Below are 27,067 nucleotides of genomic sequence, written 5' to 3'. Positions count from 1 at the left end.
ATTTAGATTTTGCAGGAACAATAAATCAATGCTCTGATGTTGTTTCACCTCCACAGCTGTTTGACTTGGTGATCCGGGAGGAGACGCTGCTCAACGTGATAAAGAGTGTGACAAGGAATGGCCGCTCAATTATTCTGACAGCTGTCCTGGCCATCTTTCTGGTCTACTTCTTCTCCATCATTGGCTTTCTGTTCTTCAAGGACGACTTCCGCATGGAGGTGGACCACCTCTCTGCACCAGGTAAGAAGTCTGATTGAAGCATTCCTTACTGCAATGACCAGACTTGATCAGTTTCTCCAGTGTAAAGTAGATGTAGCCTGAGATGTACCTTGATCCTTTTCTTGGCAAGGTCAAAGTGTGTTATTTAAGGGGTGTCCTGGTGCCAGCGTTCAAAATTGCAGTTTCTTCTGATCTAAGCAGTCCAGGTAGAACCTCTGTAGCATTTCAGGTTTAAGTGTCCCTAAAGTACTTTGAAAAACAATGTTTGTCATGTTCTGCAGACAGAAATATGGCAACGTATTTTTAGTTACTGTATTTTAACTTGTAGAGTCTGTGCAGCATACTGCCTATACCTCCTCAGACACATGTTTTGAAAACACTTTGGAGAGTGTGGGTGTGTTAATGAGCTCCGGCACAGCGCTACAACGGTCAGTGAGACAACCTGCTAGCACATGTGCACCTGTTGCATAACCTGGTGGCCGCGCCATCCTGTGTTTTGCTGAGTAGAGCACAGCAGACACAGCAGAGCAGTGGTGGGTTATGTAACCAGCTGGGTTCACTCCTGTCTGTCTGTTAGCTCAGGGAAGAGCTGAGGCCCAAATGGAGCTCCGTCAAAGCTGAGGAGCATCCTGTCTACACTGCTGCTGCCTCCGGGCTGCGACCCCTGCGCCCTGCCTTTACCCTCCTGTCTCCTCCACTCTTCTTCTGCTACTTTTTATTCTTCTTCTCTTCTCTTCTCTCCCCATCCTGCACTCTGTCCTCCAGCCTGTCAGGAAGGAAGGCCCTGTTGTTGACACTCCAACCAGGTCTCTTTCTGCCTGTCTGCCTGAGCTGATCACACTTAAGTATAGCTCCTCTGCTGCGCAAGGCTTTGCCGATGTGCAAATGATTTGTAGAGGTTTTTTCAGCAACACTTCACCACCCACCCAGCAGCTGCTGCTTCACTTTACATAATGTCTGACTATATCTTTCTTGCTGGTTTTACTGCTGTGATGAGAATTAGCGGGACGTTTTAATGTCAGAACAGAAATTAATCATCTTCTTTCAGTTGTGAGTTCATAATGCTTTTATTATTAATCAACTGCATAATCTTTTTTTTTGTCCTTTTGTCTTTGTAGGAAAAAGGGATTTACTGAGTAACACTGGACTTTCTGACTCATGTGTGAAAGATAGCTGCTCTATTTCATTACCCAAAGTTGTGCCTGGTAAGCTTTCTGATTACATCCAGAGCTTTATGTAAATGTGTTTTTTTTTTTTTTTCATTATTATTTTTTTACTTTTTATCTTGCTATTGCACGCTCGTTATGAAATTCACTGTTGAGGTGACAAATTTTAAGATTTGATGCTTTTACCGGGGTGTCTGTGACCTTTGTGGCACTAGTCAGTTCCTGAAAGGTTGCTCACATACACACTGTTGCACACACTTTCGTATACGCACTGAGCAGTGTGCACACAAAGACATTTGATGAGGCAGAGGGGTGACTCACACTCCTGTTTGTTCTCCTGCGTCTCCATGGATCACCTGCACTATAGGGGCACACACGTGATCCCATTCACATGCCTCACCTCCTCTTTTCCCTCAGCAGACATGCTGTGCATGCCATTTCCTATTTACAGAATATGTAGGTTTCTATACATGACATAAACAACGTGTTTACATTTCTTTAGAGGTTACAGTGCTGTCATTCATTAGCTTTTATGTTTTATCTTCACATTTGAGGAGGCAAAAGAGGTGAAAATATCCATTTGATCTTTAGTCACAGCATTTCCAAGAAAAGGTGTTTCCAGTTATGAAAGTCAGCTGGGTGATATATTTTTTTTTATTAGGTCAGACTCTATTTGAATAATTAGTTTTTCTTTTTTCAGAATCTGGACTTGAGTTTTCTTAGTTTGTTGGCGCTATTTTAATTTAATTTAATTCAGTTTTGTTCAGTTCAAATTAAAGATACCAAAATGAAATCAGATGTTGTGGTAATAAGTTGTATAAATCAAATTTTAATGGTGTGTTGTAATTAACTTGTTATGTTACTGTTAAGAAAAATAAAATGGCTAAATCCATGGGGTTTTTATTTCCATCAGCCCAGTCTTAAATAATTTGGGACCTTTTAAATACCAATTTAACAAATTAGATATTGAGCTGTGACATCTGCCTATTTAATCCTGTCATCTTTGTTCCTGTGTTTTTTGTCTTAATATTTTTTCGTCTTAATGACTTTTTTTGACTGTGCAATTGTCATCTCACACATTGTTCTGTGTGTGTGTGTGTGTGTGCGTGTTGTCATAGATGATGAGGATGAGATCGAGCGGGTGTGCGACACTCTGCTCATGTGTATAATCACAGTGTTGAACCAGGGACTACGTAATGGAGGAGGAGTGGGAGACATTCTCAGGAGACCCTCTAAACAGGTAAGAAAAACCCTTATTTAACAAATTAATTGTTTTTTTTTTCCTACTTTGTATCTGTTTGTATTAGCTTGGATTATACATAAATGGCATTTTCTTTACTTTACCTGCAACCGGACCATCCAGGAGCCTCTGTTTGCTGCCCGAGTAGTTTATGACCTTCTGTTCTTCTTTGTCGTCATCATCATCGTTCTCAATCTCATCTTTGGTGTTATCATTGACACCTTTGCTGACTTGAGAAGTGAGAAACAAAGGAAGGAGGAGATCCTGAAAACCACCTGTTTCATCTGTGGTGCGTATAGCTGTGTGGGCCACGGGATACTGTGCACAAATGTCTGCAAACTCACAGAACTGCATTAATATTATTATTATCATTATTAATAATTCCTAATATCTTGCAGGGTTGGAAAGGGACAAATTTGACAACAAGACAGTGTCCTTTGAGGAACACATTAAATCTGAACACAACATGTGGCACTACCTTTATTTTCTGGTTCTGGTGAGGGTGAAGGATCCAACCGAATACACCGGCCCTGAGAGCTACGTGGCTCAGATGATAGCGGTCAGTAAACCAAATGTACAAAAGACACACACTCAGGAAATAGTCACACACTCAGGAAATAGTCACACTCAGGAAATAGTCACACACTCAGGAAATAGTCACACACTACCTCCGTAATGCAATTTAAACCACCTTAAACTGTGCAACACACAAACAGCTCTGTCATCAAAATACTGTAGATTAGGTTACAATGAAGTGCTTTTATTTTGATTTTGCAAATTATTCAGCAACATAATGTTCGGGAATTTGAGACTGTACTGCACCGTTTTTAATATGCACATAAAACACGCCCATTTGGTTTATTATTCCCAGAACATATGGACCATCAAACACAGTCATTTCACATCCTAATTCATATTTTGCAGGAGAACCTCACCAATCGGCGCACAGGTCCAGTGTTGTAGTCTTAGCCTTTCTTAGTCAGAAGACTTGTCCTAGAGAAGCTTGGGCCTCTACAACAGATGAGCAATTGAAAAATGAGACTGGGTCTCCAGGCCTGTGCAAAGCATCCCAAATTATTCTTCTTCCCTCTCACTGCTGGAGAGGGGATAGGTTTCTGTGCTCAGGTAGTCTTCACTATGCTGAGCGCCTAACCTGCTGGGACACAGCGTGGTTAAATAGTAATTAAGCTTAGTCCAGCTCCATTATCATCAATGCACCAACTTGCTGCACTGGCACACAGACAAGAAGTTGAAGGATGTAAGGGCAACTAAAGGTGTTGCCGTTAGGTTAATGGATTCAAATGAAGCCTTGGAGCACAATGGCACATTTTGTGATTAACATTCGGCCGTGATGGGTGTAAGAATGGTTGCATTATAATGAAGAATTAGCATAACAAACAGGTGACAGACATTGAATTAATATGCGTCAGCAGGTCTTCTAACAGGTCTGTTCTCTGATGCCAGGCCAAGGTATTGCTGCGTGATGAGGTAATGGTGAGTCAGGAATTTTTATTAACACCTCCTAATATGCTGCACAGCAGAAACACGCAGGAGGGCGACAGACTAAAACCACTTGTTATGTCCTCATTTTGTTTCTTCATGTAGTACTTATGTCTTCAAAATACAATCTTCTCTGAGTCTCTTAAACAACAGTGTTAAACAGAATAGAGGGGCTGTTGTGCAATCAACAGGTTGTTGCCACTGTGTTCAAGGAAGATTTAAATGAGTATTAAAAAAACTTAAAATATGGATGGACTATAAATGTTTATATGCAGCTCATATATACAGCAACCAGTTGGGCATTTATTTTTGAAATTTGTATGGAGTGCAAACAACATATGCAGGATAATAATGACAAAACAAAGGCACCTGGCAGAAATGATAAAAAATAAATAATTTAAAGTGGTGTAAAACATCCCTAATCTGTCTCTGATTGGTTAGCCAGCCAATCCCAAGTCACAGGTAAAGGTTCCAATACAGAAAAAACAATAGGACAAAAGATGAAACTGGACATTTTTAATGGAAGTGTAATACTACCTTTCCTGTTAGCCCTTTAAACAACACCTTAACCTGCACACAGAAATCCAGCTGAATTCTAAAGTAAGCGAGTCCATGATGTTGATTTGTGCAGCGGCCTACTCTGTCTGTCCTCTATACACCGACACAGAGTAGGGTCTGCAGTTCAGGGCTCTACTGTTTAAGCCCCGCCTTTGTTGTAATCTACTGTAGTGCATCTTTGGGGACAAGTCAACATGAAGCTCACAGACTGTAAGTCAATTGAAGGAAAACTGTTTGTACTTCTATCTTTATGAGGGCATTCATTGGCATAATACTGTACATTCCTTAGCCTAAACTCAACCATCTCACAACTAAATGTGTAGTCCCACCAACCATAACCTTAACTCATAAAGCAAGTTTTAGGATGGCAGGACATGATACTCTCACTTTTTTTTTTTTAAAAAAAAGGCCTCTTTGCTAAGCTGTGAAACTCCACTGGGTTTTTTGGAAGACACACAGACCCTGATTCTCATAATGTGTGCAAGTGTTTGGGGAGGAAAGAGCAGAAGAGTAGGATCATGTTGCACATCATGAGTGTCTGTTCTGCTGGTGTGTCGTGCTTGGTTAATCATTGTGCGGGTGTTTGTGTGTGAAATTATGACAGAGACTACAGGCCTAGCAGGTACTGCAGCAGCCGCAACGCTGTTACATAACCCATATGAAGTGGCCTGCTAATAGCTCAGGCCTGCCTGGCACGTGCTGTCCTGTCCCTCTCTCTCTCTCTCTCTCTCTCTCTCTCTCTCTCTCTCTCTCTCTCCCCCCCACACACACACACATACACAAAGTCACTGTCATGAACCTTCATTTACAACACACACATATCCTATCAGTAGGAAAAGCAGCAACAGAAGAACATAAAATGAGGGTGTAGTGATGTACAGATTGTGCAGAGGTCAGATTTCACTTTATGAGATATGCTACGACTGTGGTTCTTTAAAACAATGCTCAGCTGGAGAACTTGTTGGTTTGTGTGTGTGTGTGTGTGTGTGTCTGGTAACTGTGGTAAGGGTTACTATCTGCAGGGTCGTCTGGTACGCTGTCTGTGTGCACTGTGTCACTGTATCTCTTGACACTGTTCTTTGTCTTTGTGGTTGTTGATTACAAGCATTGTACAGCTGCATCTCTCAACAGCTGGATCTCCACCACTTTTAGTTTAAATTCCTGCCCAAAGTGCAGCGCAGTGTGTAAGATAAAGAATGTATATTACTGTGGACACAGTTCAACGCACTAGTGCCACAGTGATGTTTATGGGATTTTAATTAAATGTTGGGTTTTTCTTAAGATGTGGTGAGAATATCCAGACCCTATTACAATAACGTATCAAAGTATATTATTATATTATTGTCACAGGGTGGCGTTTAGTGGCTAATCTAATAATAGTAATAACATACAGTGGTATGATTTCTTATTTTTTTGCATGTCACACTTTAATGTTTCAGCTCATCAAACAAATTTAAATATTAGTCAACGATAACACAAGTAAACACATCATGCAGTTTTTAAATGAAGGTTTTTATTATTAAAGGAAAACAAAATCCAAAACTACATGGCCCTGTGTGAAAAAGTGTTTGCCCCCTAAACCTAATAACTGGTCGGGCCACCCTTAGCAGCAACAACTGCAATCAAGCGTTTGAGATAACTTGCAATGAGTCTGTGTTTACTTGTTATCTTTGACTAATATTTAAATTTGTTTGATGATCTGAAACATTAAAGTGTGACAAACATGCAAAAAAATAAGAAATCAGGAAGGGGGCCAACACTTTTTCACACCACTGTAATAGTTGTAAATTAAAACCAGTAGTATAACTAGTTTAATGGTGACTGCAATGGGAGCACTAACTTTTCATCCGTGCTTAAATTTGCCTGTGGTCTCTGATGTAGGTAAAATCTGGGGTTGTTGCCATGGTCTCTTAAAAGGACACATTTGGCTTTTACTGGTTTCTGTTGTAGCTTTCTGCATAGCTGAGTACAGGATGTGCATGTGCTTAGTGTAACACACCAGCGAACGGTGACGGTAGCAGAGTGCATGAATGTCTGTAAATTCATGCTTGCTGAGGTGTTTAAATAGATCAGTGGAGCACCACTAAAGCCTGACTCATTCACACAGTGCAACACATCACAGAGTGGACTCCTGTACTGTCTAATGAATAGGAACAAGACAGTGGTGGGAAAGTTGAGATTCTCTATCTGTTTCACTATTGAAGGCATCGCATTAATCTAGAGACGACAGACAGGAGTAAATATATTTCAACAGGATATTTTATTCAGCCCTAATAAAGTGTTTGTTGAATCTTTGAGGACACAAAATCCAACCAGACAGTCCTTTAGTTTTACTGACTTTAAGCCTTTATCCCTCACTGTTTTAAATTTTTGTTTTATTTTATTGGCCTCTTTATGTCAGAGGACCAAATTGGTCCAGGCTCCTACAGAATGACTTGATTCATAAAATGTGGCTCAGAGGTCAAAATGAGTATTTTCTAAAAATTAGTCAAAATGTTGAAAACAACCAAAAGTACAATAGTACCATTGTATCTGTTTTTTCAGAAAGATGCAAATGCTTGATCTCATATGAGAACTGCATAAGGGCCAATGTGCCATCCAGACTATAAACTTTCAGCATAAAGTGCCCTAATAAATAGGCTTCATTGTTTTTTTTAATTGCTGTTTTTATTCTTGCTGCCCATGTTAGCATATTTACATGCTGTGTGCGTAAGGGTAAAGTGTGTTGTGAATGTAACATTTAGCAGCGAATGATAATGAATGTGAGATGGTTTAGAAAGTCTTTAATGTACAATTTAGACTGAAATGGAGAGAAGAGCTGAGATAAGAGAATAAACCCTGTTGATTTAGGTAATATCTCTTTCCATACATACACATTTTGTCCTTTTATGAGGAAAAGAAAAGATCTAAGAAAGTTTCCTTTTAATTTCTCATCTGTTTGACAGTGTTGTTTGCTGATGTACACCATTTGTTTGGTGTGTTTGTGAGTCTTACTATCAGAGTGGATTACATTTGGAGCAGGAATCCCATAAAATGTCACATCCATTAAAGTGTGATAAACTCATTAATGAAAGACAAAAAGCAAACAAACCCACATACGGCACGTTCCTCTAGATCCTAAGACTTGTCTCATGTCCTCTTCTGTCCCCAGTGTCTCACACCGTTCGGCTTTTCTATCCCTCCAGTCTATTCTTATATAAGAGTAGGTGGGAGAATACCTCACTCCTCCTACTGGACTTAATGTGGTGCCAGTCAAATCCCACTCTCAGCACCTTTTAAGTAATTTTTATCAGAAGAACTGGCAGAGGAATATTACATAAGATCAGCTGATGGCAGTCTGTCTCTGAAACCTATCTCCCTTTCAGAGACACACAAGAGCATACGTGTTGTAAAGCACACACACTCTTGCTCACAGTCTGCTATGTACATATCCATGCAGATGCACACCAACAGTACACACATACAAACACAGATGCACTTAAGCCCATTACATAATGCTATAGGTTTGTTTTGCTTGTCGTTTTCTCACGGCATTAGTGCGAGTGGTTTGCTCTGTCCTCTGCACTGTTGGGAAAACAGATAATAAAATAAACATCTCCATTTTGCACGTGAGCACAAACACACAAACAGAAATAACACTATGCTCCCAGTTGTGTTCTTAATAGACGACAGTGACTCATCGCTGCATCAATTGTGTGTTTATCGAGTGGGTGAGAATTGAAATGCCAGTTCCTGTTCATTTAGTGCATAATTGCTATCAGCAGTATCCAAGAGACAGCAACGCTGTTTAAAACATTTTACACTGTCAAGCAAGAAACGGAGAGCAGCTCCCATTCTGATGGAATGATTACTCTCAAACCTCCATGGCTGTCTCCAGTTACCAATACCTTTCTGTTTACCCCCCTCCTGCAGGCTGGCTTTAGCATGGTAATGCTCCCTGCATGTCTATGTAAATCCTCCTTGCTGCTGTCTGTGCCAACATACTGTTCCTGCAGACTTTCTCAGTTACTGAGTCAGCTTTATTTCTTTTTTTATTCCTTTCTCACTGTTTCTCTCACATCTCTTCCTCTCTCCATCCAGGAGAAGAACTTGGAGTGGTTCCCTCGAATGAGAGCCATGTCTCTGGTGAGCAGCGAGGGAGACAATGAGCAGAATGAGATGCGCTCTCTGCAGGAGAAACTGGACAACACTGTCACTCTGGTGGCTCAGCTCTCAGGCCAGCTGGCTGAGCTCAAGGAACAGGTAGAGTGGCACTTCAGGCCATTTTTCATGCAGTGGTGGGAAAGGCTCTGGTCCGAGCGTAGTGGTAGTCTGAACTGAATGCCTGATAAATAATTTATAGCAGAGTCCTCCCGTTTAAAAAAAAAAAAAAAAAAAAAAAAAAAAAAAAAAGTATATATGTAAGTACAACTTTTTAGCAGTATGCTGTGAACTCTGTGCTACCTGCAGTTAGGACTCCCCCTCATTTAAAACACCTGTAGAGCAAAAGGTCACATGGAAAGGTTAGACGGTATCAGCTGCTTAATGATCTGCTACAGTTTCTGTGCTTAGTCCAGTAATCTGGACAGATTCTATAAGACCTTTGATGCTCCTGAACGCATCATGATAGGTGACTAAAACGTCAGCCAGTGAGCCTCTGGCTGTTTGGATGACTAGCTCTGCTGCTGCCGTGTGACTGATCACTCTCATCACCTGCCTCCCCTGCATGTGATTCCAGTCACAGGCCTGTTCTTGTTCCTCTTCTGCCAAATGTGTGAAAACGGCTCCTACTGGGGAAGGATCATTACAATAAACAAAACAGGAACCTCTGTTGACCCCAGTGAGCAGTAAAGCTGTAACATCTCCCTACTGGTCAGGACCCTTTTAACCCTGTAACAACCAAGCTTGTGTGGCGTTAAAGCTCCTGTGACCAAGACCTGAAACATATCCCTGAATTTGTAGCTTGGGTCAACTGCACGACATGTATCGTTGCAATCTATGTTTTCAGCCTTTATTAATTAATGTGAAGTCATAGGATTAGCCACAGTGTGTGTCTGTCTTTTATACGTACAGTTTTTAGTATGCACCACGAGAGTTGAGACCCAACCACAGGTCTGCAGTCATGAAAGACACCAGCTCTTAATTCAGACTGTTTCTGGCTTGGAGGAACGTTCCCCTACAGCTCCTCCCTCGTTCAGACCTCTGCTGACCTTGGCACTTTATGCTATCATAGCAAAGATTGTGTGTGTTTCCTTTAGTCATCATGCACGGTATAGTTTATGGTTTACAGAACTAGTGGCCTTCATTTATGACATCAACAGTGAAACCACTGCAAATGTGATGGTTGTGAGAAACCAGCCACTTCTGACTCATGAAACTTCCCCCACACTTATACAACATACAACGTGCAGGTCACGGTTCTTCACAATAACACGCCCACACATGACGGAGCCCTCTAATAAAGTTTCCAATCAACATTTTAGTTTCCAGTCATAACAGCAGTCTGATCATAATAATTTGCTTACAACTGTGGAAAGGGTTTCTCTCTTATATAGCATTCTCAGTCAAATACTGAAAAGGACATTTACAATTAATATAAAACAGTCACTGAAAATTTGTTTGCAATGTTGAAATAACAAATTCGACATCTCTTGTTGTATATTTTCAACACATAACTAATCCAGATTCATTGCTTCGTATAATGAACCGGCTCTTGTTCGATTCTATTCTGTTTGTTTAGTCCTAGAGTAGAGATGTCGAGCATCATTTTACCTGCAGTCCAAGTTCAAATTAGAACATACTTCCCTCTGGGATGTAATAATTACACCTGAACATTGAGGGAACATTGTGCAAGTTACATAGTAAAAGGTAGAACAACGATAACATATACACAGGATTGACTATAATGTGTATACTACATGCAGTATTGAATGCTACTTCAGGAAGATGTTTTTTCGATCTGCCTACTCCACAGATGACAGAACAGAGGAAGAACAAGCAGAGACTTGGATTTCTGGGTCCTCCTCAACCCAACCATCACATCCCATCCCACTGAGGGGGTCAAGGTTTAAACAGGACACAGTGACAAGCCTCTCACTTGCAGGATCGGATAAGAATCCCAGAAAGACATGCAAACACACACACAAAAAAGCCTACAGAATAATGAATTACACATACTCAGATGTGTCAGACTGTAAGTTGCCACCAATACTTTTCATGTTGTACTGTTTTTATGACATACACTGCCTTACTGGAAACAAACCTTATGTGTTCACTCAGTTCCTAGGTGCATGCTTCACAGGCCGTGTATACACAGTATCCTGTACACAGGAACAGAACTCACCTCTATGAATGGTCAGATACAGCACACATCTGCCAGTGTAGTGTTGATGTGCTGGACATTGTTTGAGGGGGGGTTAATGGTCAAGTGTTGTTAAGTCTGTGCACGGCCCATGTCTCGTTGTGGATTAAGCGGTTGCACACAGGTCAGTGATTGACTGTGGACTGGGAAAATGAGGGCTTGTTGCATCTGACTGTTGTGCACACTAACATCAAGTATTTGCCTGCTTATCTTTTAGAGTTAAGATGGTATTTATACAAAAATAAACTGGAGTGTTATTCCTGCTGCATTTTGGTAAAATCTTCATGCTGCCTTACTGATTAACTTTTATAAACAGTACAGTACATTTGCTGAAAGTGCACTTTTAAAGGTAAAGTTAAGCTTGTAACTGGAAACATTGGTTAATTTGGGGTTTTATTTTTAGATACTTTGTGTAGTGTTAAAATTGCACTCAGTGCACCATTTCTGTTGTCTTTTTTACAGAGTACACGAGAAACAGAAATGTGAATAAAAATAATAAGTGCCTGTGCAGAACTTACTTGAAATTTGTTTTATGTCTAAATCTTATATTGGTACACAAAGTTGTGCTGGCTAAAGATGATGGGCTTATAGTTCTTTGTTACAATATGAACATCCTCATTTCCATAGAGATGTCAGCTAATGCTGTGTCTTTATTTCTATTCACCCTATCTGCCCATCTTTTCCTGCTAATGTCAATCATCCTTATGTCTCTCGTGGACTGCAATTATGTGTAAGGTTTGAACTTGTGTTCTAAACTTGCACAAACAAATGGCAGATTGTGCATACACAATGGTAACACTTTCTGTTAAAACCAAGGATATAGATAGAAGAATGTATTTTATGTGGTCATGTTGTAATAAATTTGTCTCAAGACTCAGTGGCGTGCTTTGAGTCAGCAGCTTTCAAGCAGCTTGCCTCAGTCCTTGTTTTTGTTGCTGGGGATGAATGAGCACTCCCCCACACTCACCTTGACCATTTGTGCACCCACCCACACACACATATGAGTGTTTACACGTGGTTGTACTTGTCCATGAAGGGAGCACAAGCGAAAGAGGAGAAAAAGCTGACCTTAATTTAGATCATGCTTAAGCTCAGAATGGATACTCATCTAATATTAAAAGCAAAGTTACCACATACATTGTGCATGCAGTCATTGCACTGTTTTTGTTTGGCTCATCTTGACTTTTCACTGCTGCTAATTAATAGTTGGTGTTGATGCACAGACACTAAAACAGGTTTTGGAATCTAACCTTTGTTGTCACCCTGTCCACTTTGAGCTTTGCTGTTATCCAAGTTTAATACTCTTTTAAAAATAGTCATAACGTTAATAAAATATAAAAGATGAGGCAGGGTTTTCCAGTGAGAGACTCCCAGCCAGGCTTGGGTCAATACAGCTAATTTGACAAAACAGAAATATGATTTGATTAAAAAAATATATCCACATAGTAAGTGAACATACATTGAGTGTGAAAAGCATTTAGCAGGCAAGCAGCCAACAAGTCTAAACAGTAACTAAAGGTAATGGATAAATAGTAGTTGGCTAAAAGTAATGTTTAAATGCTTATAGTATAAAAACTAAAGGTAATGGGCAAAGAGTTGAAAGAAAAAAGTTGATAAATGGTGAAATAGCTGTCTGAAAGTAATGGGCAAATGTATGCAATAGCTAAAAATAATGGATAAGTGGCACAAATAGCTTGAAGTAATAGACAAATGGCTAAAATATATAAAAGTAATGAACAAATGGCTGAAATTGATAGCTAGCAGTAATGTATAAATGATTGAAATTAATAGTTAAAAGTAAAAGGTAAATGGTTGAAATGTCTGGTTCTGCTTCTCTGAGTGATATTAGTACAAAGGAAAACTTGACCCAATTGACCTAAACATTGACACTTCACTTGTATTAACAAATTGTGAAGTGATGTCATAAGTACTGTTAAATGTCATCCAGTAAAATCCGTTTCAGTTGAACCATGAGAGGAGGCGCTGACGATGGAGTGCTTCAGTTCATCTGACAGGGCTGTGAGGGGACCCACTCTTCTAAAAAGTGTGAATGAGGAGTTACTATAAAGTCAGGGCTTCTTCCTATTTAGTGTGCTGTGTTCAATACGTATTTTTAAAAAAGGGAAATTCCTCTACAGTCATCAATCTTTGGTTATATTATGGCCTGTTGTCCATATTGTTGATAATTTAGCACTTCGGGGAAATGGATCATTCAAGTCTGCGGCTGTTTGATTGTATGTTTGTGCTTCTGTAACATATTTGAGATGCTAAACAGATCACAGAGAGGCCTCAACTGGTCTTTTATCCTGTCCTGTCATTTACCCTCTACAGAGAAGCCCATCCTCCTTGGCTTCAGTTTGTTGTTTACGCTGGCAGGCCTGCATTTGCTCCTGCTGCCTGTGACAGCCATTAAAATTAGCTCACGCAGTGCCATAATGGTGAGCAGCTGTCACTGCATAGACAAGAAGGGTAAAGTGCAGCATTACTGGAATGTATTGGATTAGGAGAAAGAAGGGAGGGGAGAGGATAATACCAGGACCATCATTACTGTCTGGCAAAGGTCTTCTTGCCATAGTGTGAAACCAAAACAACATGCGCTGCTTCAGGCTGCATCACTTCCTAAACTCATCTTTTTATTTTATTTTTATATTTATGTTCTGGCTGCTGAGATAAAACATTTCACTTCAATGTCCACTTACCAAAGAACATTTTCAATTACTCTGGAATACATCAGCTTAAAACTGGACACACGATGGCCTGTGTCATTTCATCCTCTGGGTACTCACTGAACCTTTTCAACACACGTGAACACCGTATTATTTACTTTTTGAACATGACCTTAGACACATTTGGATCACAGTCATGTTTGAATCTCTTTGCAAACCACAGTCAGGAGTCACATGCTTAGCCTGTGTGTATTCAGTAGTGCGAGAGAGAAAACACCCAGAGAAGGTCAATAAATGCGAGACAATGTACCGAACACCTCTGTGGCTGGGAGCAGTTTGAGTGAGTCAGGCAATTTACATGTTAATGGTCTCAAAGGACCACATCAAATTGACACCTTAAAAAGCAACTCATAGATTAAAGTATACATTCAACTGGACATAAACAATATGTACTTAGATAGGAGAAACCTCATAAACTGCACAATTAAAATGTTGATGGTAGTTCAGTCTGTTTTCAACTGACCACACAGAAAGTTGTTACTGAGCAAGTAGGACTGTGGTAGGTCCCTCCTCACTGTCATTTTTATAAATAAACATGCCCCCCTGATGACGGGCATGTGACTTCCTGTGTCTGGCTGCGAGATTAAGCTTTGTAGTCACATGACACATCAATGTTATAACACCAAACACACACATGGAAAAAGAGTGCAATCTGACGTGCCCTCCCTCGCTCACACTGCAGACGCTGTACGTGCACACGGAGCTTGAAACTAGACAGATTGAATACAGTGTTATTTTAATATCCTTCTGATTATTTGCTGTTATTAAAGAGAGCTCCATCATCGCTGCGAAAGTTGTGATCGTTCTGAAGTTTAATGAAAGATCCTGGTCACATATGTAAAGCTTCTGGACATGTTTGTTAGTTAATCACAGTGAGGAGTTAGCTTGTGCAAAGTAACCAATATGATCGCACTAAATCACGACCAGACGCCAACAGAAATGACTTTGTGTCTTGCTGGTGTCATAGATTTGACATAGGTTTAAATTCTGCCACGGCTTTAAGGAGATAGCTGTTAATATGGAAAACCACTGTCTCTTACACTCTCTCTTTCTCACCCAGCTTCAACTCATTAGCTGATCAAAGGTACTCACTCCTTTGGTTAACCCAGGGGTGGGCTGCTTGGTTTTCTAACCATCGCTTCCCTGCCAACTGCTGCTTACCTGGATCAGGTGTGTACAGTCAATCAGAAGCTCAAAGATACTATTTTAGATGAGGGTCGTGTGGGTAGGGCATTAATATTTGTAAAAACAAGCAGTGGCCCTCAAGGACCGGAGTACCCCACCCCTGGGTTAAATCAATCATACTCTGCCACAGTCGCTGCCGGCCAATCTTCTCATTGCTGTCAAACTTTTAAAACAGCTCCTCTCGCTGTCACTGTCAGCTCTTACTTCAGTTGGACCAACCTTTCTCAGCTTCCTGCTGATAGTTGATGTCTGACCACGATCCTTTGAAAACCCAGCACTGACGTGTTGTTTAGAGACAGCTTTCATTGACTTAGGCTGGCGATGTAGGACCCTCAGTCCTGTGCAATTGCTCCCCTTCAGAAGACTTTATTCTTTTTCTGGGCCTCTTTCTCTCTGAACAAGCTGGAAAATCAAGCAGCATCCATGCAACCCAGTCTGATCTACCAGATGGATCCTGTGTCCCTGCTCATGGGCTGTGACCAAGGACCATGCAATCAGATTCTCCCCAAGCTCCTCATCCTAAGAGGAGAAGTGTGAGTTCCACTAAGAACAACCTTCACTTTTTCAGTCTCTGGTTGCTTTTACATTTCTCAATTTTTGGATGCAGCATCATCCATGTCCATGAATGCCCATCATGCATGAATGTGTAACGTTTGGGGAACAGCTTCTGTGAAAATTACATGTTTTCATGTAATCCCTCATCAACCAACCTTTATTCACTGCTGACAAAACAGATGTAACCTTGCTCACTACTTACACTCTCCCTCTGCGCACGTTTAATCTATGCTGCTGCGCGTACTGCCTCACATTTACTGTTCCCTGCTCAGCATGTATAGACTGTAGTGACTGCTGTGGGCACCTGAGAGTAAGAAGAAAATGAAGCTGAAATGAAGCTGAACTCAGCACAAGGCTGTGTGTTTCAAAATAACACAGCTCTGCTGTAAACACACACTGAGATGATTTGGATGTTTCAGTCAAGCTGCCTGTCTGAGTCCCCCTTTCTCCACCCCAGACTGTTCCCCCTCCCTTTGTGGCTGCAGTAGTTTGACTCCTACAGGCTGTTTGAGTCATGCTGGCTACTGGCCTGGCACCCACCTTCACAAGCCACAGCCCAGTTCAGTCTGGATCCAGTCTCAGGAAGTGTAGTCTGCCTAGGTTGTGTTACTGCTGTGAGGATCGGTTTTTACTGCATGCAGCTGGACTGCCAGAAATATAACTGAGTTTATGACCACTGGCTGCAAAAAGCTTCTGTTTTTCATCCCTGATTTTACACAGTATTTACAAACCTGCATAAGTTTATACACTAACAAATGAGACAAAACAGGTTCTTCATGGAATTAATCAACTTAATAGCTTCTTGAAACAGCTGCAACCAAAGCAGTGTTGAACAATATTGAGATATTCTGATTGTAACGCAATAACTTAATAAATATTCATAGATTTTCATTCAATTAAGATTTAAAAAAGGATAGCTCGGTATTTGTGACTCTGTTTAGTCAGTATTTTTCAAATCTTTAGACTGTATCACTTAACATTTGCAAACCATAATTTGAGAGCACAATGTCCCACTTAAAGCATCACTGCTGCAGAATAAAACCAAAGAAAATTTTAGGAGATAAGAACAAAATAAATGTGCTAGCATTTTTTCAGTTCTGGATATTGGTATTGAGCTGAATATGAGCTCTGCTATATATCAAAGCTGCATTATTGTGGAACACACATAATTTGTTTAGTTTTTTTCGAAATCAGACCAGTTATTTATTTTTCTAAGATATTTTTATAACTTCAACAACTGGAAGTACAACGTTTCTTAAATGGTATACAAAATTTGTGCAAAAGCCTTCATAGTACAACTACTGCAAAGGTTAATATAAACTGACATCAAAGAAAACATCCTTAGGCACACACGAGAAAGGCAAATGTTCCTGTCCTTCAGAGCAGAATCACACAGTTGGCATTACCCTGACTGAGAAGAGCCAGTCAGTCAACTCTGTCACCGTCATATTAAACCTTCTGCCACTGCTGGATAGAGGGAGAGCTGATCTGAAGGCCAGCGAAGAAGACCTGGTACCGGTGCTTCCACATGATGAAGGCACCAACAGCACAGACAAGTGCTTGCAAAAGGTTAAGCACAATCTGGACCAAGAAGTAGAGGGTGAGCGTTCCGGTGATCACCTCACAGTCAGTGACACCCTCGTAGTTGAAGACGCGGGCTATTGGGTCATCTGGATCCAGTGTGCAGGCACAGTCCTCTTCTACCTGCTTGCAGCTGAAGCTACTGGTCTGTATGTCGTGGTGTATGGCAAACGCCATAACCAGCACCGAAATGACCATGCCGATTGTACACAGGATGAAGTAGAGGAGCTGTAAAGTGCAGAGGACAAGTGTAGGGTTGTACATTTTTTTTACCTTGAAAACAACATTTTCTTATCTCCAACTCAGTGTGTTTAATGGAGAAATCTGGCTCCTGCTTTAGTCAGTTGTCTCATGATTAATCCAGAGTGCCAGAACTGTAGCTTAGAAACAGACAGGCTGGCTCAATGCCATGGCAAGTTCAATTCAAAGAGATTACCCACAATACTAAAGGGCGAGGTCTGCCCCTCAGACTCAGAGCAGACACAGCACATGTTAAAACTGCCCTGCAGCTACACCTTTAGTGTGTGTAACAACAGAGTGCGTCTAAAAATACAGCTGCAAAATGTGACAGAGGCTTTGTGTTGTTTATGATATTGCATAGTCTCAGTAACGCCTTCGTCTTAATCCATTGCTTACATAATATGAAGTCCTCTCTCTCTGGTGTATTTTGTTCTCAGTTACATGCTGCTTATGAAATTATACAAATGATGGGCGGTCTGTGATTTGAAATGGCATTTATGTTGATTTGGGAACAGCTGGGGTATGGTTGGTTATGGCATATGAGAGATTTATGAACAACTGCACGGTGAAGTCACCGACAGCACAGGCAAGTACTTTGCTGAACATCATTTGCTTCACTAAATGGAAATGATCTGGTAGAAAGTGAACAGGGTATTTTTATATTGCTGGTACAGTACGCATGGTGTCCTGAGCACCTACAAAATCACAGAACTCCCAAATAACTAGGACCCTTTGCTGCGAGACAATAACACTTGACTTTAGAAACATTTCCAATTACTGCATATTTCTACTCACTCCACTTGTAGCTCCCCTTGAAAGCACTGTGCCAAGGGCAACTGGAGTAAATAATGAACTGTCTGCAGACATAACTAAAATGAGTGCGGTACATGGCAAGAAATGGGTTCATTGAGCTATTGAATTAATGATATCAATAAATAAAAGCCAGAAACAGCCAATTGATTTCAGGTGTTCTGGTGTAAACTTTATTAACTGTTTATTATGTGTTTTATTTTGGTTTTATTTCTGATACATCAATACATATGGATGAGAAAGTGAGAAAAAAAGCAGACCACAAACATAAGGTGAAAGTTTAACCTATTGAATTCCAGACTAAATTAACTGCAGAGCAACACTTCTTGTTTTTCTGCTTTTAATCTTTGCACATTTAGGTGTAAATTAAAATAATCATTGTTTTGTGATTACAACAGTCTGATGGTATTGAAAACTACACAACAGAGACAGTCTTGCAATTGACTTTTTAATCATGCCTTTCTGTGAAGACCATTTGGCAAATTAGCTGCACTTTCTAATGCAAAATATTACTGAAGTGTTTTAAAACAGCCTATATACATATTTGAACCTGGTATGCACACATAAGAGGAAGCTATTTCTTTCCAAGGGTCTGCTTCTCAGCCACAAACAATGGTGGACTGATTTTAATTGCCTTGAAATTCCAACTGCATATACTGTATGGCTAATTAAGCTGTACGATCAAGTCAGATTAATGAATGCACTCATCCACTCACAGGAATCCCTGCAGAGCTCTTTTAAACAGGAATGCAGCTAAACGCCTTCCTCTCTTTGCCATTTATAGTTGTACTTCCTGAAGAACAGCAGTTCATTGTGTCACTGAGTAAAATATTGCTCTGTGTAAAAGTCTGGAAAATATACCCATCCATCTGATCTTTACTAAGACTGTACTCCTTTTGTTCTGTTTTACTGATTTTGCAGATAAGTGTCTGAAGACTCACCTTGACAATGAATTGCATAAAACTCTTCTCATCAGGGACATAGGTGATACAGTACAGGATGAAGCCCAGAATGGAAACGAGACATAGCTGCAACATGTCAGAAAATATTCAAAGTTTGGTTAGATTTTTTCAATAATTTTATGGTTGTACTATATCACATGCATTTCTGGCTTTATACACTCAGGGCATCACTTAATATACTGAACCTTGTCGCTGTATTTGTGATATAGAGTTTGTATGTTTTCCAATAGAGTCGGCATAGGAAACACCAGTGTTGTTCTAGAAAATCCATTGTTCTTTCAGGGGTGTCTCTTAATATTGCATGATTCAGCAGAAAGCTGTCATCTGATTGTGTTACTCTCTCTTTCTCTCCCTCTCTCCTACAGACACTTTCACAGTCTCTTCAGTGCAATTGGAGTCTTGTGACTAACGTGCAGCATCTTATTTACATGTTTTCCCCAGGTTTTTAAGCACTCAGGATTCTATGGGAAGCTCATGATGACCTCAGTGTTTTTCACTTGGCTGAATCTCGTGAGGATCGAACTCGGGACGGTGGTGTCCAAAGATGTTTTTGAGAGCAGATGGCATCTGTGATAAGCTAAGATATGACCCAATCAGGAACACCGTGCGTGTTCTATCATCAAAATGGGAGTTTTTTCTAAGCTATAATTGAAAGTCAAATTATCTTTTTTGTTTTCTATAACAAACTTCATTCTCCTGCAGTTACAGACAGCAAAGATGTTTGTGATCTTACACTTAAACTGCTTGCTTGCATTTATCCTGTCAACTCACTTTCTGTAGCTATTGTCATCTACAGTTTGAATGAAATTTATTCTTCAAACAAATCTTAATCTCTAATCCTCAGCACAGTTGAATTAACACTTCAACTGTTTTCAGTGTTTACTGTACATGTCAACTGACATATCAGTTGATTTCATTCTTCAAAACCAGTGACTGATATTTTAGCTTCCTTTACTGTATCCCCTACACTTCAGCTGCTTTGAGCTATTCATTTAACACATCTGGTGCTTTCAAAGACACTTACATCTCAACTTCCCACTGGGTTTAACCTAAACTTTCACCTGCTTTAACTTCTACTTTTCAGACTCAGGCTGACACTTCATACTACTTCAGTACTTTTTCTTCTTTAAGCACATGAGAAGAGCTCATGCTTTAGGCTAAAAACATCTTAAGATAAATGTCAACATATAACCTTCATGAAAAGATACAGCTTATCTCCTACAGTTTCTGCACTTGAAGCTAAACTTTTTGTAATTGTAGTATGTGATGTATGCATGTTTGTGTAAAGCAAGACTGCATATCACATTTACAAATAAAAATATCTAGATGGCATGTTTAAATGTGTAGCTGGAATATGGCAAGCTGTGATGCTGAGGATGTGGATGGACATGCAGTAAAAACAACAGCATGTGCAGGTGGGATTGTGAGTCTGGAGACTCAGGTTGATACATTCAGATGAAAAATGGCAGAAGGACAATTATTGGAACTTGACAAAACCAATGATTTTTCATGCTTACAGGGACAGTCTGGCTGAGACAGGTGGGTAAAAGGCCAGCAGCACTGACATGCAGCATGGCGAGTACTGGCAGCACATGTCATGCAGAAACATTAAAAAACAGGACTCTCAGATTCCATGCAAACATGTGAGCATAGTGGCTGATGTTAGAGCATAAGGATGGAGCTTACAATGATCCCAGCCCAGTGTGGTGTCTCCCTGGCCAGAAGTGAGGGACTGATGGCCAACATAAGGAAGGCCACGACTGTGACAGCCACCCCCAACAGCAGCTGGAGCAGGGCGATGAGCAGAGGGAAGCGACAAACTCTGCACTTATTGTCGTCTTCTCGCGCTGGGCTTTCATCTCTCTTCTTCTTCTTCTTGCCCTCCTTCTTGTCTGAGGAACCTTTTTGCCCCTGCCCCATTGCCACTCCTGTCTTCACACTCTTTTCGCTCGCTGTCCGCTTGACTTTTACTGTGTTTGGTGTGGATGTGCCTGTCTGGCGTCTGCCTACCTCCCCTTTCCTAAGGCCTCCTCTCACTATAAACCCAGCTCGGCTGCTATTTGGAAACAGAGGAGGCTCTGAACTAATATGGAAAACATTTGGACTGGATTCCTAAAGCAGCTCCAGTGCCACATATAGAGCAGGCAGCATACTGTAGAGGAAAGGAAGAGGAGAGGAAGGGGGCAGGAAGACACAAAGGGGGATTCCAACATACGACTGTGAGACGCTTTCACTTCTTCTCACCTTGAATACAAAAAAAGAGAAAGTACACAGGCAAAACAGAAGGACAAAAATTATGATAATATAAAAAGCCTGCACAAAGTCACACTTATTATGAGAAGTGGAGAAATTGGATCATTCTGTGTCAACCATGTTACACAAGAGAGCCATATGCTGCCAGGCAGAAAAAGTCACATGACTTCCAGGCATAAGTAATGTGATCAGAAGGCATGTGAGGGCAGTACAGGGGCTCGTTTTTGATTATTTTGAACATTTTAATGTTAATAAGAGCAGAGCAGGTGTCACTTGACATCAGATTAACTTGATCAAACTTTTATGTTCTAACAAACATTTTAGGCAAAGCTGTAAACCTTATATTTATATTTGGAACCAGGTTTTATTATATAAATAGTTTTAATCAAAGTCACAAACCTTAAATCAGCAATTCCCCCCCAGTCGTTGACCCGTTACTGTTATCGATATTTTATGAATAGACACTGGGGTAAAGGTGGAGATCAGTCAAGAACCGAGGTGCACGTGTATGTGCACGCAGCTGGGCCGGTGCCATGGTTACTGACAACGCAGAGATGGATGAGTGGGTTACCCCGTCCTGCTCCCGGTGTAACGACATAAAATGACAGCCCCGCATGAACGCGCACGACGTGCACACGCACATACCTTGAATACTTAAAGTGGTCGCCCCGGGTTTATGCTCCGTATTTGCCGTGTTGTCACTGTAGTTCAGCATGGGTGATATCTGCTTTGGGAAACGTCACGAAGTTGCCAGTTTCTGCTCCACAGAAAATCCGATTTTTTTCATGAACAGCAGAAAAGCTGCACTATGTTTAGAAGTGGAACATTCAAAGCCCGTGATCTCCACTGAACTGTGCAAAATCTACAAGAGAGTTTGGTGATTTGTGTGTAATTATTTCTCACAGCAGAAGAGCATGTCTGGTTACTAATCAGCCCGTGATCTACTTGACAGGCCTGATCCAGGCTCAGGCTGCGAGGTTCTGGAGACCAGTATTACCAGTACTACCAGTAACACGCCACTGTAGTGCACTGACGCCTCTGCGGATTATTGGTCTGTCTGTCACGTCTGTGAGCTCGGTTAAAGCGGTTGAGCTGCCGCGCTATAGGAGCAGCGGCAGTCGCTGCTGTAACGCACAGGAGCTCTAATTACCGGACTTTGTGCTGGTGCAGGCTACACGTGAGTCGGAAGCTGTTCCCTGCCGGAGGCGCGCGTGCGCTCTAACCACAGCTCCGACAGCTTTGCAAAGTGGCAGCTCAGGGAACTATAGACCGATCAGTCTGAAGCGCAGCTCCACCGGAGGACACGCACCGTGCATCATCTCCTCTCAGCCGTCCGCGTGTGGCTCGTGGAATAAAAAAAGAAGCAGCAGCAGCAGAGAAGTGATGGATGAAAGAATACCGCATTTACAGGACAGGCAGTTCATGGACCAAGCGGATTTCTTGGGGTGAGTGTCGCTTTTGGCAAAACCCTTTCAAACTCTGTGTAGTAAATTGTTAAGACAACCCAGTAAATTATCGGACAATGTGCTTTGCTCCTCAGGGTGGACTACCCCTCTCTGTACATGTGCAAATCCAAAAGAGGAATAAAACGAGAGGATGGTGGGAAGGTGCGCGCGGTTTCTTGTCCAAATTCTCATATCCAGTTTGTTGTTTATGTCTAAGTGTTCCTTATGGTCCAAACCATGTGTTGCATAGACTACTATAACTTTTTACTATTATGTTTCTGTGGTAATACAGTAAACGCTTGTGTTTTGCCAACAGGACGCGTACAAGTTACCACACAGGCTGATAGAGAAGAAAAGGAGAGACAGAATCAACGAATGTATCGGGCAGCTGAAGGATTTGTTACCCGAACATCTGAAGCTGTCGGTGAGATCATGACATTACAAAAGGTTTTTACGTGCTCGGCGAGCCCGGTTTTACATGACAGGGGCCGCGTAAACAGTCAACTGAACCTCTGTTTTTCTCCATAGACGCTGGGGCATTTGGAAAAGGCAGTTGTGCTGGAGTTAACATTGAAACATTTAAACGCACTGACTGCTGTCACTGAGCAGCAGCACCAAAAGATCATTGCTTTGCAGAATGGTAAGGTTATGCCTGTAGAAACTGCGCATAGTGAGAACACCACAAATTCTAATGAAAGTATTTGACAGATTTACGTGTTAGAAGCAGATTTGCCCAATTTACTGGTGCTGACATGCAAACGTGATGTTTCCACACGTCCACCTTATTTTTCCACTGACTTATGTTGAGCTTCACCTTACAGAATAATGCTCTGTTAAACTTTAAACTGGGTGTTTCGCAGGGGACCGGCCGATGAAATCTTCCATTCATGCAGATCTCGACGCGTTCCACTCCGGGTTCCAGGCCTGTGCCAAAGAGGTCCTGCAGTACCTGAGTCAGTTTGAGAACTGGACGACACGCGAGCAGAGGTGCGCGCAGCTCATCAACCACCTTCACAAGGTGCTGGCGCAGTTCCAGTCCGGCGCGCCGCCACTCCAGCACCAGCTACCTGTCGGTGACGCACAGGATGTGCAGAAAGCTGACAGCCAAGCCAACTGTGTCCCGGTCATCCAGAGGACCCAAGGTGGGGAGCTTAACGAGAACGACACAGACACGGACAGTGGATATGGGGGCGAGGCTGAAAAGAGCGACGGCAAAGATAAAGAATTTGGGCGCAATAAAGCGCAGGGATCCAAGGTGATGAAGATCAAGCAAGAGTTTGGAGATGATCGTGCCGCCAAAAAACCAAAGATGAACTGGCCAGGGAACGGCTTAGGGGGCGCAGACCCCACCAGGCCAGATCTGGCGTTTATGAACTCTTTGATGGGAATAAGCAGCGTGGGACAGCAGACACCAATTTGCATGCCTTTCTATTTCATCAACCCATCGGCCGCGGCGTCTTATATACCTTTGTTCGACAAGAGCAACATTGAAAAGTACATGTATCCGGCGGCCGCGGCTCTTGCCTCACCTTTCCCCTGGCTATACCCCGCACACGCCTCGGCAGCGGCGGCCGCGGCTGCAGCTGCCGCTTTCCCCGGTTTGTCCGCGCACTTTGGAGCCTCTTCTCAGCCCAAGGATTCCCATTCCTCAGACAGCTCCGGGTCACGCGAGGCTGACACAGGCTCACCTGAGGAGCGCGAGGAAAGTCCCGCGAGTAACGAAGAGGAAGGTGACGTAGATGATACGTCCCAGGAGAGCAAGTGTGTCCCACATGATCAGTTTCAAACGAGCTAATTTGTCTGTCTGCATCCTGCTGAGGAGTTTCTGTATTTTCGTTTTTTAAAAACTAGGCTAGTTTTACAACGAGATTTCACAGAAGAGTTTCTCATGTACAGTATCTTGGCGAAACAGGGGGCAGTTTGTGACGGCGTGTGCCTTTTGCACTTCTGCTAGATTAATCAATCTGAATGATTATCGACAATGATTGACACTAGTACACGGCTGTGTTGTGCTGGAGTTATTTTTATCCTCTTTGATAAAACATTTTCAAATGGCAGCATTGGTGCCAAAAACTTTGAGTACAGCAATGCGCAATATCCCAATCAGAGAGTCTCTTTGGATGTATGCAGTTGCAGCTGACCTCTGCCAAGGTTATTAAGAGGCTGGCTGACTCTGACTGTAAATATTATTATCAGGAAGACAGTCTGGTTCATTAACATGTAAATGTGCACTAAATGGGCCTGTATAAAGTAAGTGCTCCTCTAAAATCTAACACCTACAGTACCTCATCCCCAACTTTGCATGGGGTAGGATCATTGGGAGGCACATTACTGTCCCTCCAGAGAAGAGATGAATGGTTCTCCTCCTGCCACCTCCGCCATCCTAGTCATTAACAACCAATACAAAAATCAGCTACGTTTCCAATCACAGGGAGATAAACCTGGAGGTATTATTATGCCTGATTTCCCTCGTTTCACCTTTATGAATCTGAATCTGTTCTGGTTTCCTCTGTTTTGCTTTTGTAAGGAAAGAAAATAATTCAGAATAATAGAAATAAAAAACCTTTACAGGGGGCTGCTTGGGCAGCATATTGTACCTCTCCTGAATGAAGCATTTCAGCAAAGAGATGCAGTGACCGCCTGTACCTCCAGGAAACATTGTAGGATAGCACCTTATAGATCTTTGATATTGAATGTACCAGTATTTTCCCAGTTGTTAAAGTTTGTATGCCCTTTATTCTGTAAAGTGCACTTTTTTCTGTTTTTACTCCTACCAACAGTCACTTTATTATTTTAAAAGTTAGTCAATGTAGACCTCTTTGAAACTTTTTCTTGTGTTGAGTCTTGAAAATAAATATATATGTGATTTGGTTTCATGAGAGCAGAGCAGAGATGCCCAGAGCTTTGTGACCACTTCATGCAGTAAAGCGGTGATTAAGTAATCTGCCCCGTTTAACAAAACATTTTTCATTTTTAGCTCTTTAAAAGCAAAATCACAATCAGATTTGAAATCCCTGCACCCCACATTTCACCAAGCCATCACTTATTCTGTGTTATGTGCTATGATTGTGTAAAAACCTCGCTTTGACAGAGGTGGGAAGGAAACCGGGGTCATGTGACCAGCAGTTATGATCTGTATTGTTTTGGATTGTTTTTTAAGAATTTAATTCCTGCAAGTGTAGTGTTGTTCAGCTTTTTAAAATTACAACAACTGGTTAAACAGATAATTTTCATTGTATTTTGCATACATGACATTGCTTTTGTAGTTTCTTCAGCTGGTTTTTGCCTAAAATCTGTTACCAACTGTTATATAAAGTGGCATGTGTGTCTGTAAATAGTTTTTGTGAATATACCATAAAATATACATGTCTATGTCAATGTTGTAGATGTCTGGATTTTTTTAAAGATCTAACTGAGCAACTGTTGCACATTCCGTTAATGCTTTACACATGTGCTGTTCTAAATTATTGCTGATGAGTTGTAAAATAAATATCAAAACTAAACTCAGCAGGCTTCCTCTTATTTAACGCAAATATCTTCACATTTGCAATTCCATCCCAACAAATCCTAACATATATAAACAAAACACTCTCTAAGACACCAGTTAGTGCAGTGATACTTAGTGTTCAGGAACAGATGTTGGAGGTGCAGTAGATGAAACGTATTGTTTCTAAAATGTAAGGTGACAGGCCACAGCAGAGGAATGTACAGTAAGCCAAGGCTTTGTACAAATGTCATGTGATAAAAGGATGATGAAGGAAGATTACCTCCAGTCTGTACAGACTGATGAAAAACAAGGGGCCTTCACCTGATTAGTCAAAAGCTTGGAGCAAGATGAAATCCATTACCTGATTTACTGCATTATCATTTTAATATTTATGAATAATTACATCATTTACCCTATGTAAATCGCCTGATTTAGTGCTTTCTTGTGATATCTGCCATTTATAATTAGGTTTCAAGGTTTGCTAAGAGCGTGTTGCTTTAAAATGCTGTCCCTTTGGTTTAAAGTTACAGTGTGTTGATGGAGCAAGGATCCTATTTTCATTAACAGTCTTATAATCTTCCCTTTTAGTTTCTAAGGTCAAATTTAAATAGTGTTTTTACATATTTTTCCATTTACCAAGGAGTGCAACTTTGTAAGCTCATCCTCCTAAAAACCTTATACAAAGCCAAACAACGTAACAGTATAAATATGCCTTTTTGTACTGTTATATACAGTTATTTTATTCTTCTGTGGGAAAAAAGTTTCTCCCTCATGTCAGGCCCATGTTTCTACTATTACTG

At 41.2% G+C, this 27,067-nt stretch overlaps 3 protein-coding genes across 3 annotated transcripts in view; 2 read left to right on the top strand and 1 right to left on the bottom strand.

Annotated features, from left to right (window-relative positions):
- The window catches only part of itpr2 (inositol 1,4,5-trisphosphate receptor, type 2), a 50,141-nt gene extending 38,209 nt beyond the window's left edge, over nt 1-11,932 (top strand). The window contains exons 51-57 of the mRNA XM_026310382.2: nt 57-240; nt 1,338-1,424; nt 2,504-2,625; nt 2,749-2,914; nt 3,024-3,184; nt 8,764-8,925; nt 10,637-11,932. Coding sequence (XP_026166167.1) covers nt 57-240; nt 1,338-1,424; nt 2,504-2,625; nt 2,749-2,914; nt 3,024-3,184; nt 8,764-8,925; nt 10,637-10,717 — 963 coding nt within the window. The 3' untranslated portion in view covers nt 10,718-11,932. The remainder of the gene's footprint in view (nt 1-56; nt 241-1,337; nt 1,425-2,503; nt 2,626-2,748; nt 2,915-3,023; nt 3,185-8,763; nt 8,926-10,636) is intronic.
- A 4,759-nt stretch (nt 11,933-16,691) lies between these two features.
- On the bottom strand, nt 16,692-21,916 carry sspn (sarcospan (Kras oncogene-associated gene)). Its single transcript, XM_026311810.2, has 4 exons — nt 21,735-21,916; nt 20,769-21,326; nt 19,062-19,148; nt 16,692-17,298 (listed from the first exon to the last, which is right to left on the bottom strand). The coding sequence occupies exons 2-4, from the start codon at nt 21,000-21,002 to the stop codon at nt 16,939-16,941; spliced, it is 681 nt and encodes a 226-aa protein (XP_026167595.1). The 5' UTR covers nt 21,003-21,326; nt 21,735-21,916; the 3' UTR covers nt 16,692-16,938.
- A 135-nt stretch (nt 21,917-22,051) lies between these two features.
- On the top strand, nt 22,052-26,287 carry bhlhe41 (basic helix-loop-helix family, member e41). Its single transcript, XM_026311807.2, has 5 exons — nt 22,052-22,780; nt 22,876-22,942; nt 23,097-23,204; nt 23,309-23,420; nt 23,641-26,287. Exons 1-5 carry the CDS (start codon nt 22,719-22,721, stop codon nt 24,573-24,575), a joined length of 1,284 nt encoding a protein of 427 aa, XP_026167592.1. The 5' UTR covers nt 22,052-22,718; the 3' UTR covers nt 24,576-26,287.
- The last annotated feature ends 780 nt before the right edge of the window (nt 26,288-27,067 follow it).

The sequence above is a fragment of the Mastacembelus armatus genome, chromosome 6 (genome assembly GCF_900324485.2).
Source record: "Mastacembelus armatus chromosome 6, fMasArm1.2, whole genome shotgun sequence".
In the NCBI taxonomy this organism is placed as follows: Eukaryota; Metazoa; Chordata; class Actinopteri; order Synbranchiformes; family Mastacembelidae; genus Mastacembelus; species Mastacembelus armatus.
Note: the sequence above shows the minus strand (reverse complement) of the source record. Positions and strands in the feature narration are given on the sequence as shown.

Excerpts from the sequence above, each read along its gene's own strand:
- sspn (XM_026311810.2), bottom strand. The coding sequence starts at position 21,002 with ATGGGGCAGGGGCAAAAAGGTTCCTCAGACAAGAAGGAGGGCAAGAAG. Across the intron at positions 19,149-20,768 it reads CACACTGGGCTGGGATCATT|CTATGTCTCGTTTCCATTCT; the intron begins GTAAGCTCCATC and ends GACATGTTGCAG. Across the intron at positions 17,299-19,061 it reads TTATGCAATTCATTGTCAAG|CTCCTCTACTTCATCCTGTG; the intron begins GTGAGTCTTCAG and ends TGCACTTTACAG.
- bhlhe41 (XM_026311807.2), top strand. The coding sequence starts at position 22,719 with ATGGATGAAAGAATACCGCATTTACAGGACAGGCAGTTCATGGACCAA. Across the intron at positions 22,781-22,875 it reads GACCAAGCGGATTTCTTGGG|GGTGGACTACCCCTCTCTGT; the intron begins GTGAGTGTCGCT and ends TTTGCTCCTCAG. Across the intron at positions 22,943-23,096 it reads AACGAGAGGATGGTGGGAAG|GACGCGTACAAGTTACCACA; the intron begins GTGCGCGCGGTT and ends TTTTGCCAACAG.